Raw genomic sequence first — 12,788 nt, 5'->3', positions numbered from 1 at the left:
ACATATTCACCTATAATTGTTTCCATACTGTGCTTTCTGATTATTCTTCCTGTTGTTCTATTTCTAACTCTCTGGCTTAAAATGTTCTGTTAAGAGACAGACTATACTTTGCATTCAAGACTCTCTGGCCCCACCCTGCCTTCCCAGTCTTATGTCAATCTACTTTCTTTTGCAGCATAAAGCTTGTATCAGTATGATTTACTTCCTCCCTGAGTGACCACTCAGGTTCCTCTGTTTTTTATTGTTTCCACCAATGATGCATGAAGAATAAGCCAGAAGAGCCAGAAAATTAACATTTCCTGAAAGCAGCTCTAGACCTACAACTGATCACAAGCCACTCATGATAAAGCATCATGGAGGAGTGAGATCCATACTATCTCTTAGAGGTCCCTGGTGGGGTTAGTGCTAGCTGCCCACAGTCCTGCAGAGGGCGCATTGCCAGGGGCATTTGGTGATTTGATTTGATCTCATGCATGGTCAACTCTTCCCAACTCTGCTTGGGCACATTTAGATGATACTACATTTATAAGCCACATGGTTCATCTTTACGAAATGACCAAGCAGAACATTGGTGTGCAGGTCTCTGCATCACACATAGATTCAACCAGGACTTAGTGAGTAGCTATGAAGTGCCAGACCCTGTGCTTTGTATGTTCTACACAGGATGCCACATCCTCAGAGTTTGATGAGGCACATATGGACTGTGTCCCATTTTCTCACATATTCTGTCAACTTAAGTGGGATTGCAGTTGTGATCATGCAAAGAGACAGTTCGAATTTCTATTAGCACCAGCAAGAATGGGAGTTCAAGCAAAGATAATCTAAATTCCTCAGCAAACCTTCACTTTTCTAATTAAAAAATATTCCTGTTAAAAGAGGAACACATTCTCTGGAAAGAGTAAAAGGCAAATTTCTGCTCCTGGTAATATCACTAGAAACCCACCTGCAGAAGACAACTAAAAATCACTGAAGATATATGAGATAATTTAAAAGCATCGAAGAGATAAAAAAAAAAAATGAGGAACTATTAGACCAAGACCAAGAGAAAATGAGAACCTGGAGGGGTGAGTCGGCCACAGGGATGTTTGCTGACCATAAGAGATGCCTGATAGGGTGAGTTTTTGGTTACTTTGGGGGTTCAGGGCCAATCAAAGAGGGAGATCCTGGCAAATCAGCCCCATAGAATGGAACATCAAAAAGCAAAAGCATAGGATAAAGAGTGAAGCAAAAGTATAGCCTCCCACCCATGAATTACAGCCTGTCTTTGCATCAACTCAAAACATGAGCTTAGACTAGTGATGGCGAACCTTTTGAGCTCAGCGAGTCAGCATTTTGAAAAACCCTATCTTAACTCTGGTGCCGTGTCACATATAGAAATTTTTTGATATTTGCAACCATAGTAAAACAAAGACTTATATTTTTAATATTTTATTTATTTAAATGCCATTTAACAAAGAAAAATCAACCAAAAAAATGAGTTCGCTTGTCACCTCTGACACGCGTGTCATAGGTTCGCCATCACTGGCTTAGACTAAGGTGACTCTGAATTGTGCCTTGTGTCCCGGTGAAAACAGAGAAATAGCCTATCTAAAGGAAGGTGGCATCATCCTAATCCTCAAAATACTCCTGTGAATCCTTTAAAAAAAATAATTATCAGCATGCAATGAGGAAAAAAAATCTAAGAAAACATACCATGAGTGAGAATAAGGAAAAGAAAGAAAAAGAAAACTCAGACTCATGGGAGTTCCAGATGTAATCATCAGGCACAGCCTATAAAATAACTCTGCTCACTCTACACAAGAAAATAAATAAAAACAAGTTTGAATATCTTGGCAGGTAATTGTAAACGATAAAAAATGTTATAGCAAATCAGAAAAAGAAGAGACAAAGACATTCTAGAACTGAAAAATTTGGGGGAAAAGGATATTATAACTCAGTGAATAAGTTTATCAGAAGTTTCGATACTACTAAAGAAGAAACTGTCAATCAGAATTCTATGCTTAGTAAAAAAAACCTGTAAGGATAAAAGTAATGAAAAGACATTTCCAATGACAGAAAACAGAGAGAATTGCCACCAGCAGATCCATTCTAAAGGAAATTCTAAAGAATGTTCTTTAACAAAAGGGAAATTATGCAAGCTACAAGGTCGAAGATTTAGGAAGGACTAAGGAACATAGTAAGTGGAATATGTGGGTATATACAAGTAAATATTGACAATATAAGACAATCACAACATTGTGTTTTTGGAGGTAGGTATATTTATCCATCTATCTAGCTGTCTGTCTGTCTGTCTATTTATATATCCTTTTATTTATATCCAAAAAAAAATAAGTAAGGCCCAAATTCATACTTTGAAAAGATGGATAAAAATATGAAAAAGATACAGCTTGCCAAAATAAAAGCTAATTAGACTCATCAATATTAAATAAATTAAATCAGTAGTTAAAAATTTCCCTGCAGAAAAGCTCCAGGCCCAGATAGATCCAACCAGTGAGTGCTACCAAAAATTCAACAAATAAATAATTTCACATTGGTAAAACTGACAGAGCAGAGAACAAAAGGAAAGTCTTCACAAGTAGATGATACTGCTACAAAAATTAAGGAAGAAATGATCAGAAAGGATAATACAGATCAATCTCTCCCATTAACACAGATGTAGAAATCTCAAGGAACACAGAGGCACAAAATTCAACAACATATAAACATTATTACCATGAGAATTTACTCTAAGAATATGGAATTGGAATTGGAATTTCAAGGTCAGTTTCACATTTTCAAATGCGTCAATGCAATTTACCACATTGAAGATGATTATAGAAAGATTTACAGATTAAAGGAAAATACTCAGAATTATTTTCATTTGCACAAAAAGCTTTTGATAAACTCAACATTCATTCATGATAAAATTAAAAAAGGTACTAAAGATCCTACTTAACAATGAAAGTTGGACATTTCCCCTAGAGACCCAAGACACGATAAGGATGTCACATTCAACAGTGTTTATAAGTGCAGTAAGAATATATATTAAAAAATGAATGCTTAGGGATGCAAATTTAGGGGTTAAAATAGTAAAGGTTTGAAAGGAAGTAAGTCCTATAGAAGCCATTACAGTGTAATGGTGGGGACATGGGTTGTGATCAGGAGGGAGCAAGGAAGGGTGGAGTTTGAGATCCTGGGGATATTCTATTTCTTGTCTTGGATGATGGTTACTTGTCTCTAAAACAATTTGTCAAGCAATACAAATTTTCACACTATGATAGATTTGAAAATCATCTTCACGTGAATGGTGTTAAAACAAGCAAATACACACAAAAACACATGTGGAAAGGAGAAGAAAACCCATATTTGGGGTGATTTCCTTTCAGCCCCCTTTTCCTTTTTTCTAAATTTTAAAAAAATATACAATAGCATACCTCATACCTGGAGTGTTCAACATTTTTTCAAATGAAGACATAAAAAGAAAATACTTAACTACTTTTTCCAGCAAACAGTTGGGTGCCATGGGATAATTTTTGAAGCCACAAAACTGTCTTTGTTCGAAGGAGAAATGGGAAATAACGGAAAGCAATTAATTTTTCCATGGAAAAGTAGTAAATCAAAACCAAGCAGCACTGAACTGAAAAAAAATGTGACCTGAATACATTGAACTAGAATCTCCAAGAGCCAAACATCCAACACCCACAGATTTTCCCAGCATCCCCGTGTTTCCTTTTGACTCTGCCCACCGTGAGCGTGCTGTGCGCAGTTAACCCGCTGTGTGATTCTGCAGAAGTTTAACAGCTTTGCTGACCTCCAGCTTCCCCACTTGCTGGGTCTATAGAGCCTGCCTCTCCTTCAGTGGTCCTTGTGAGGATGAAATAAAATCGACTGTAACCCTGTTCTGAAAAAGTAGCTCTGGGTGTACCAGCATTTAAAGGATTTAAACATAGCACAGACCCCCATCTGCACAGTGTCTATAAGCCTTTTTCATGTGTAAAATGGTGATAATTTAATACCACATTTAACAGGCCTGCTGTGATAATTAGGTGCATGCAAAGCACTGGTACATAGCCTCGTTAATATTCACAGCAACATTTTAGTTCCATGGATGCGTGAAGGGGCTTTACCCGACCCCCTGCAGTACTGTTTGCCAGAGGCCTGAGGTGAGGGTCCTGCCCTTGCCCAGCAGGGCACCGTGGCTCTCAGCAGTCCAAACAGGGTTGCCCTGGGAAGGATTACCCTCTCCAATGTAGGGTCCAGTGTAGTTGACACAGTTTGAATTTTGAAAAAATGCTGAATGTCAGCTTATTATATCACCTGGTTTAGTTTTGCTGTCAGGCGTGGTCCAGAGCAGAATGAGTCTACATGCTAAATTTTCTTTTTAAATATATATATTTCAGAGAGGAAGGGAGAGGGACAGAAACATTAATGATGAGACAGAATCATTGATGGGCTGCCTCCTGCACATTCCTCACTGGGGATCAAGCCCGCAAGCCAGGCATGCGCCCTGACTGGGAATGGAACCATGACCTCCTGGTTCATAGGTCGAAGTTCAACCACTGAGCCACGCCAGTTGGCTAAGTGCTACATTTTCAACTGCCCAGCACCCTCAGAGGAGGGGGGCTCACTAGGGGGACTGAGGGGCTGCCTCAGGTTGTTGGATGCCCAGGAAACTCTAGCCCAGCCCTTTTGCCTCCCGGCGGAGGGACATCAGACACATCTGTGTCTCTGAGTCATTAAGCCTCACGCCTCTCAGGCTCATCCCTGCCTCCTCTGCCCCAGGACTCTCCTTCCTGGCAAACCCAGGCAGGCCATGCCACTCCACCTGTGGGGGCTGGACAAAGAACCCCCTCTCCAGAATCCCTCCACTGCTCCAAGAGGGCCCGTGTGGTGAGCAGCCAGCTCCCTCCACAGGGAAGTGTTGACCAGCCCGGTAAGACACCTGCTTGTTTTTCTTTCCTTCCTTCTCTACCTTGTTTCTATGTGCCCTCACTTTTGTGGGCTTGGGACTTTACCTCCAAATAAAGCATTAGCACCCTAGTTTGCTGTGGGGTCTGAGTCCTAGGGAGCCCGGAGCAAGGCCAGGAGGATGGCAGGCATTTCTGCTTAGTGCTCATGGGCCACCCCGCTGTGGGGTTTGGTGTCTCCAGGGCTCCTAGGAGAAGCAGAGGCCTGAGACCAGCCTGGATGGGCCAGCCCTCCCTCAGTCACTCTGTTAAGAGCACTCCCTCCCCCAGTGTCCACATCCTGTGGCGAATAAGCCAAAATCGATACCATGGAAAAAACACTACCCTCTGTAATAACTGCAGCTCTTTCTGAAACAGACATAAAATGGCATGAGACAGTCCCTAAAGACGTAAACTATGTGCTGAAATATTAGGACAGGAACAAGGAGAAGCACATGCAGCCCTTCCCATAACATAGAGCCATAATCTCTACTGCGCACACGATTTCTTTCCCCCAACCTGCACGGTTATGTGCAGACAGATGCAAGTGGACATGACATCCATCATCTGTCTCCTGGGAAGCATGGCTCCAAATGCATTCTGGGAGAAGGCTGTGAGAAAGCCTTGGGTGATGGGCTGGGGCAATCTCTCTCCTGATCCCCCACAAAGGAAATGATCCCATTGCCTTCAGCACACCCGAGACACTGCATGTACCCCTATGTGGCACCCTGAAGCTCTCTGCACCCCAGCAACAAGGGCTGGTGTCCCTTTGCACCCTGCACAGGCTTGTGGGCAACAAGTGACATCGTGTGGTTTGCATAGAGACAAAGCATGCAAATAAGATGTCTCACTGATGGCCAATGAATCTCCTGAGTGGGGCTGGAGGGCAGGGCGAGGACCCAGAAAGTCACCCATCCAGAAGGTAGGTGCTGAACCATTCTGACTGTGAGGGAAAGGGGTAGATATCTGTCCCTGCTCAAACACCCCATGACATCTCACCCCAAAGAAAAGGCCCAAGTCAATGTTACAGCCTAAAAGGCCTTGTGGGCTCTGCCCCCACACACCCCAGTCTTGTTACTTCTCTTGCCTCACTCCCTATTTCCACACCCAAAGGGCACCTGCCTCAGCCACAGGCCCCCACGTCATTCTCAAACACACCTGGCATGTTCCTACCTCAGGGCTTTGCACTGGCTGTCCCTCTGCCTGAAAAGCTCCTCCTCAAGAGATCCTCATGGCTCAGCCTATAGTTTTATTGTGAAACTAGAGGCCCAGTGCACGAAATCGTGCGGGTAGGGTCCCTAGGCCTAGCCTGCGATCAGGGCCATCTTCTGCCCGTTCCCTAGTCTCCAGGTTGAACGCAGCCTCCGCTGCCGCCCCGGGTGGGTTGCTGGCGCACCCCGCAGCTTCCGTCAGTGCTGCAAACCCCAGTAGCAGCAGAGGCGGTGGCGCCTGCGTGAGTGGCCCTGAGTGGGCAGCGCGTTCCATCAGCAGCCGGCCCTGGCAACCGCTTTCCCACAGGCCTGAGCCCCCGAGCAGCCGGGGATGAGCTGGGGATCCCAACGGCGTGACAGCCAGCCGGGTCCTCCCACCACCCACCTGGTTCCCCTGTTCACCATCGCTGACCCATCGGAGCCTGTGGGCAGGGGGTGGAGGGACCAAGAGGTCAGCCATTCTGCCTGCTCGCCAGCCCCCAGTCCTGCCCTGCCACCACCCACCTGCTTCCCGTGGTTCCCTCTTCGCCTGTGGGCAGGGGTGAGGGGGTGGGGGAGGGGAGGGACCAAGAGATGGTCAATGCACTTCATGGTGATTGATCGAGTGGTCATTCCAGTCATTACACTTATGGCCCCTAGCCTTTTATTATATAGGACGCTATCCTCTAAGAAAGCCATTCAATGATCGCCCTTTTAAAAAATGTATACCCCATATCCATTTCTTCTCCTTTATAGCTTATCACTGTTAGGCCCTCTATGATTTACTTTCGTTTGTTCCCTGCCTCTCAGCACGAGAACGTCAGCTCTGTGAAGCTGGGGTTCTGTTTCATGCACTGCTGTATCCCCGCGGTCAGAACAGGGCCTGATGCAGAGTAGGCACTAAGTAAATGCTGGATGAATGAATGGATTTCAAGGACATAGTTCCTGGCCGGGTTGGACTCTCGTTCTTCTAGGTTTTAAAGAGATTCCTTCTTCCCTCATTTATCCAATTCCCTTTATTGGTGCCATTCATAAAATTCATAATCTGATTTTTAATACCCTTTCCTCATTTAATTATTGTTGTAATGTTGCAGTTAGCAAAGGAAAGAAACATTTTATGAAATAAAATGCTCAAATGTAGAAGCCACCTGCAGTAGGTGCTGGGCATTTGGCTGTCTGGCCTGCCTCCTGCCCAGTTCCAGACCACAACCTCATGGGGAGGGTCTCCAGCTTCAGTCTCCAGCTGGTACCTGCCACGTGGGAGTGAGTAAGGAGCCCTGTTTAGAACGGGCTTCTCTTCCTCACTGCACCAGCCTCCTAGCAGAGTGAGGGACTGGATTTAGAAGCCGGTACTGTGCTTCTATTTTTGTTTTCAGACAGATAAGAAGGTCAAAGTTTTAATGCAGAAAATTTCATTTTAAGGTGTAGAAAATCTCCATTTGCATCAAGTGCCAATACTCACTACCTCTCTGATTTTTATAAATTATTTAATCCCTTGAAACCAGTTTCTTCATCCATAAAATGGGGATAATAATTTCCCACCTTTCAGACTCATTGCAAAGATTGAATAAGTGTGCATATTAATTAACTCACAGAAGTTGCTCAGCAAATTATGGATTCAGTTCTAACCTCCACGTCATTCAGGAGCATCCATTCCTGGATATCCTACCAAAACTGCACACAACACTTTCCTCTTTACAAAGTGGTTTAGGAAGCTCGAGTGCAATGGGAGCTGGATCGGTTAACACTGTTGGCGTAAAATGATGTCTGGGACAAGTGCTACACTCACCCACCTCCACAGGCCTCCACGCCGAGTCTTTCATCACAGTCAGGCCCAAGCAGCTGCCTTTCCCAGGGATGGCTCTGAGCCAGGCATCCTGGCAGCCCCAGCCCCTAGCCAGCCAGCTCAGGCCTCAGGACCCCTTCCACCCACTGAACCTTGGTCACAAAGCCACAGAGGGATGCCGTGGCAGTGCCACATCACAGGCTTGCTATGAGATCACGCATGGGCAACAGCTACTTAAACCGAAGCAGCATCAGGATCAGCGGGAGGGCTTGTTCAAATGCAGGTTCCTGGGCCCACCCCAGAGGCATGGAACCGTCTGAGTGGATCTGTGGTGGGGCCAGGCAACGTGCATGTCTAATTGTGTGAGGGATGCTGATGCTGTTGGTCAGGACCACACCCGGAGTAGCAGGTGCAAAGTATGTAACATGGGACCAACACTTAGCGATCAACACGTTTCCCACTTGACAAGCATTTTTATTGCTTCCATTACTACTACGACACCTTTCTCACTGATAAAGGCTGTTGGAGAAAAGACCCTGAGTCGTCTTTTCCTAGGAGTCTCTTCATCCAGGGCCCCACATGTGGCCCGACAATTAGGATTTGCAGGAGAGCGTGCTCAGCACCTGCTGCTTTCCCTGGCACCTGTGGGGACTCCCTCTCTAACTTCACTTCCCGAACACCTGGTGAGCTCCATGCCGCAGGGCATTTTAACACCACTTTATGGATCAAGACACTGAGGCGTGAAGAAGTTGCCTACCGATCTGGGCCCAGGTGAAATAGGACAGAACAAAAACCACCCTGGGTTTTGTGAGTCCAGGGAGCCTGTGGATTTGTCTCACCACTGCCTCATGTCGTCCAAACACTGAGATACTGGCTTTCTTTTTCTAAAATGGCCCTGCATGTTCCCTTGACCTCACTGAGTGGTTATTTAACAAAGTGCAAACACCATCTAATTGTCAGTGACGCAGTGAAATAGGATCTGTGATAGATGAAGAAAAACAGCCGTCACACTGGTGTCAAAGATTTCCCTGTGAACAGTGTTGGGACTTGGGGAGCTTTGGCTTCATCAATATTCCGATTGCTCTATTCTGACGTCACCACTCCAGCCCCCAGCACCTCTGGGCAGCAGGAGGCATTGGTGACAATTGCAAAGGACCCTGTAGAAATGGCTCTGGGTGCTCCTCTGTCCGGTGCCCTCCTCTCTCCAGAACTCCCAGACGGCCTTGCCCGAGGAAGCACTGATGAATGTGGTGTAATGGTTCTCAGAGTGTCTGTTCTTTGCAGGTGCACACTCCCTCCAGCAGCTGCGTGCTCCCCTCAAATGCCTGCAGAGGACTGTGTGCCTGCAGGCAGGCTGTGGAAGCACACACAGCTCGCCCACAGCCTCGTGGCTGTGCTAAAGCCTGTGTGTCAGGGGGTCGCCCCCTGGTCTGCAGCCGAGCCCAGAACCACACAGTGCGGGCGGTGATGGAGAGAGCTGCGGGGGCCTGGTCAGCCTGGCCATTCCCAGGTGGGCAAATCTGGGTACAGACCCCGTAGAGGGCGCTTACCTCCAGAGATTTCTTCTCTGCTTTGGTCCCACTAATGGGAAATCCATCCTCAAAGCACAAAGAAAAGGACTGAAAGCCTGGGACCTCTTCTGATCCCCACAGGGAAACAAGCCCTAGACTCCCAGACCCTCGCCTTCCCCTCGGAGAAACGTGACCGGAGGCCTCCACGGAAATGGCCGTTCACGCTCACTGTTGAACAAATAATCGGAATCCTCTTTCTCATCAAAGGTATGAAATGTCATGACGGGTCAGACCCAAGTCGAAGAGGCTTCTTTCTACCATGTGAAGAATAAAATTACTTTCTGAGAGAGACTCTAAATGCTCGTCTCTGGAACTGTGGTCTTGGTATAAGTACACTCTTTTAGACAAAGACCCTACGTGCAACCTGCCCTGCACCGGAGACAGGGCTGCGCCAGGACACGGAGAGCAGCCAAGGCAAGGGACGGCCTCCTCTCTGTCCGGCCTCACAGACAACCTGTCCTGTGCCCTCCCATTTCCCCAGGGCTCGCTCCCCCCCCCTCCCCGGTGCCTCCAGCTGCGTTTATTCATGTGCACTTCCACCTTCTGGAACAGGTAACAGCTGTCCTAGTAGGATCCAAGGTAAGAAAGTCAATCCTACTCTAAAAATTGGCAATTAGCCCTAACTGGTTTGGCTCAGTGGATAGAGCATTGGCCTTCGTACTGAAAGGTCCCAGGTTTGATTCTCGTCAAGGGCATGTACCTTGTTTGTGGGCACATCCCCAGTTCGGGGGGGGGGGGGGGGCGGTGCAGGAGGCAGCTGATCGATGTTTCTCTCTCATTGATGTTTCTAACTCTCTATCCCTCTCCCTTCCTCTCTGTAAAAAATCAATAAAATATATTTTTTAAAAATTGACAATCAGAGCTCTGCTGTGGACAGCACCTCCTGCTGGGGGCTAGGTCAAGGCTTTCCCCAGGAGGCTGGGAGTGATCTGCTCCGTTTAACCTCACCACGTGGCAGGACTGGGATGCAGGAGAGAGGGTTGACATCCATGTTCAGTTCATGGGAAAAGCCAGCAGTCCCACAGTGTGTGAGAAGCCATTTCTCTTGGCTCCATCCCGGCCTTCCCTATTGTAGTGAAGCTGCTCTTGTCACTGCAGCACCATAACCCAGGCTGGGGTGCCGTGTACACAGAAGCGGGTAAGCTCTCCTCCTCTGGGATCTTCTGCCAGCAGGTTCTGCACCGAAGCATGTCTGTCCATAAGCCTTTCTCCAGGCCCCAGCCTGTGTCCCAGTACTCAGCATATGCAGCACCTACATTTCTCCTTGGAGTCTAGGCACACCTGGGCCTCGCTCCACCCAGAGCCGCCCAGGCCCCTACCAAACCTGGCAGTCTTGCTTTCCAGCCAATGCTTGTGCCTCCAAAGAAGGGGGGCCTGTGGCATTCTTGGACAAACTCATACAAGAGCTGTTCGGGTTGACCCTCTAGGCCAGTGATGGTGAACCTTTTGAGCTCGGCGTGTCAGCATTTTGAAAAACCCTAACTTACCTCTGGTGCCGTGTCACATATAGAAACTTTTTGATATTTACAACCATAGTAAAACAAAGATTTATATTTTTTTGATATTTATTTTATATATTTAAATGCCATTTAACAAAGAAAAATCAACCAAAAAAATGAGTTCGCGTGTCACCTCTGACACACATGTCATAGGTTCGCCATCACTGCTCTAGGCCATCGATGGGTGTAGAGCAACTGCTCAGCCCCACCTCAGTCATGCGGGACTTTCCCATCACCCTCCCCACCCACTACCCTCCAGACCAGGACCACAAGGCAGCCCTGAGCAGGGCCCCACCTTGTCCCTCAGCTCCTTCGCCCCTGCCCTGAAGGCCCTCAGAGTGCCCCTGCTAAGAGGTGCGTGCCCTCAGGAGTACCACCACCTGTCAGCTCACCGCTCGCCCCTGCGTGGTATCAGGAAAGGGGGGTCAGGGGTAAAATAAAGGGTACAATGGGACTCCTGTCACAAGCCAAACAAAAACCAAATCAACACCGAAACCAGCAAGAAGCAGTGAGAGACCACTGCTGGGCTTGGCCAAGGAATCTGTTTTTAAGCCGAGAGAAAGAAATATTTCAAACAAAAGACCTGTCAGAATCAGTGTTTGCTGCCTCAGTCCCAGAACCTCGCAGCTGGAGAGGGAAGCCCAGGGCTGAGGGGCATCCCAGGAGCCAGGAGTACAGCGCCACACTCTCCCCGGCCAGCCCAGCAGCTGCCTTCCTTTCTGCTGGGCTGGGATGGTGGTGCTGCTGGAACCTCGTGCTTAAATGGGCAAGTATAAATGTCTTCCTATGATTAATAAAAATGGGAAGATAGGTTATTTTTGAAAGAATGCTTTTCATTTGCTAGTGGAAATCTTTCAAAGCCTGGGGTCCATGAAGGCACAGCAAGGAGGATGCTCTACAGTGAAAGAGGGCTAGACATCGAACCCTTCCGAAGCCCTCACACTGGCCACCCACCAAGACACACCATTTCCACTGGCAGAACATTGACTGGAGGTGAGGACACATAGACAGCTGTGAAACTAGAATCTATTTTATCGAATGAGCCTTTCACAAAGAAAACGCATCCCCTGTGAGTCCATTCTCAGTCTGTTAGATGTCCTCACCCTGGGCACAGTGCTTCCCAGCACTGGGTCAATGCCACTGCCAAGGCCCAGGTGCCTGCATGAAGGCCAAGCTCCCCAACCTATCTGCTTTTCCCCAGTGGACACCGGTTTCCGTTATTCAGCCCTTTCCCGGAAGACTGCCCACCTTACCTTGGGGAGCCTGGGGGCAGTCCCAGGACGACTATTGAGGTGAGGTGGCCCTGACCCCTGAGCTCCCTGTGGCACCCCGACTTACCCAGGCATGTTCTCCAGCCATAAAGTAGAGTCCTCTGGTGGCATGAGTAGAAAGTCCTTCCTGACTCTCCTCCTACTGCTGGGTGTGCTGGGTGTGAGGGGCCTTACCTCGTGGGACAGGTAGAAGGCGGCAATGCCCAAAGGCCAGAAGCAGCAGAGCATGGAGAAGACGCTGAGGCCCAGGTGGTCCCGGGGAGGCATCATGAGAAAGTTGTCCTCGCTCTCTGTATCACTGGAGTAGTTGCTCTGCAAGAGAGAAAGTGGGGGTGAAGATGGTTAGTAAAGGAACCACTCTGTGATGCCCTCTGAATCTGGAGGTGGAGCCTGGCCCCGGGAAGGTCACTGTTGTTGTTATTGCCTGCAAGTGCTACCCCCCAAAAGGAAGTGCCCAGCCGAGGGAACTCTTACCAAGAACAGGAAGAGAAAAATTGCAGGCACAGGGTTATGGGTCATTCCACAGATGACAAAACCCTATAGGAG

General features: G+C 47.6%; 1 protein-coding gene across 3 annotated transcripts in view; it reads right to left on the bottom strand.

Moving 5' to 3' along the window:
* The window catches only part of SYNDIG1 (synapse differentiation inducing 1), a 120,552-nt gene that overhangs the window by 33,157 nt on the left and 74,607 nt on the right, over positions 1-12,788 (bottom strand). For all 3 annotated transcript variants that reach the window (XM_036321004.1, XM_036321005.1, XM_036321006.1), the window contains one exon: positions 12,417-12,554. In XM_036321004.1, the coding sequence (XP_036176897.1) occupies positions 12,417-12,554 (138 nt within the window). The remainder of the gene's footprint in view (positions 1-12,416; positions 12,555-12,788) is intronic.

The sequence above is a fragment of the Myotis myotis genome, unplaced genomic scaffold (genome assembly GCF_014108235.1).
Source record: "Myotis myotis isolate mMyoMyo1 unplaced genomic scaffold, mMyoMyo1.p scaffold_m19_p_9, whole genome shotgun sequence".
NCBI classification, from domain to species: domain Eukaryota; kingdom Metazoa; phylum Chordata; class Mammalia; order Chiroptera; family Vespertilionidae; genus Myotis; species Myotis myotis.
Note: the sequence above shows the minus strand (reverse complement) of the source record. Positions and strands in the feature narration are given on the sequence as shown.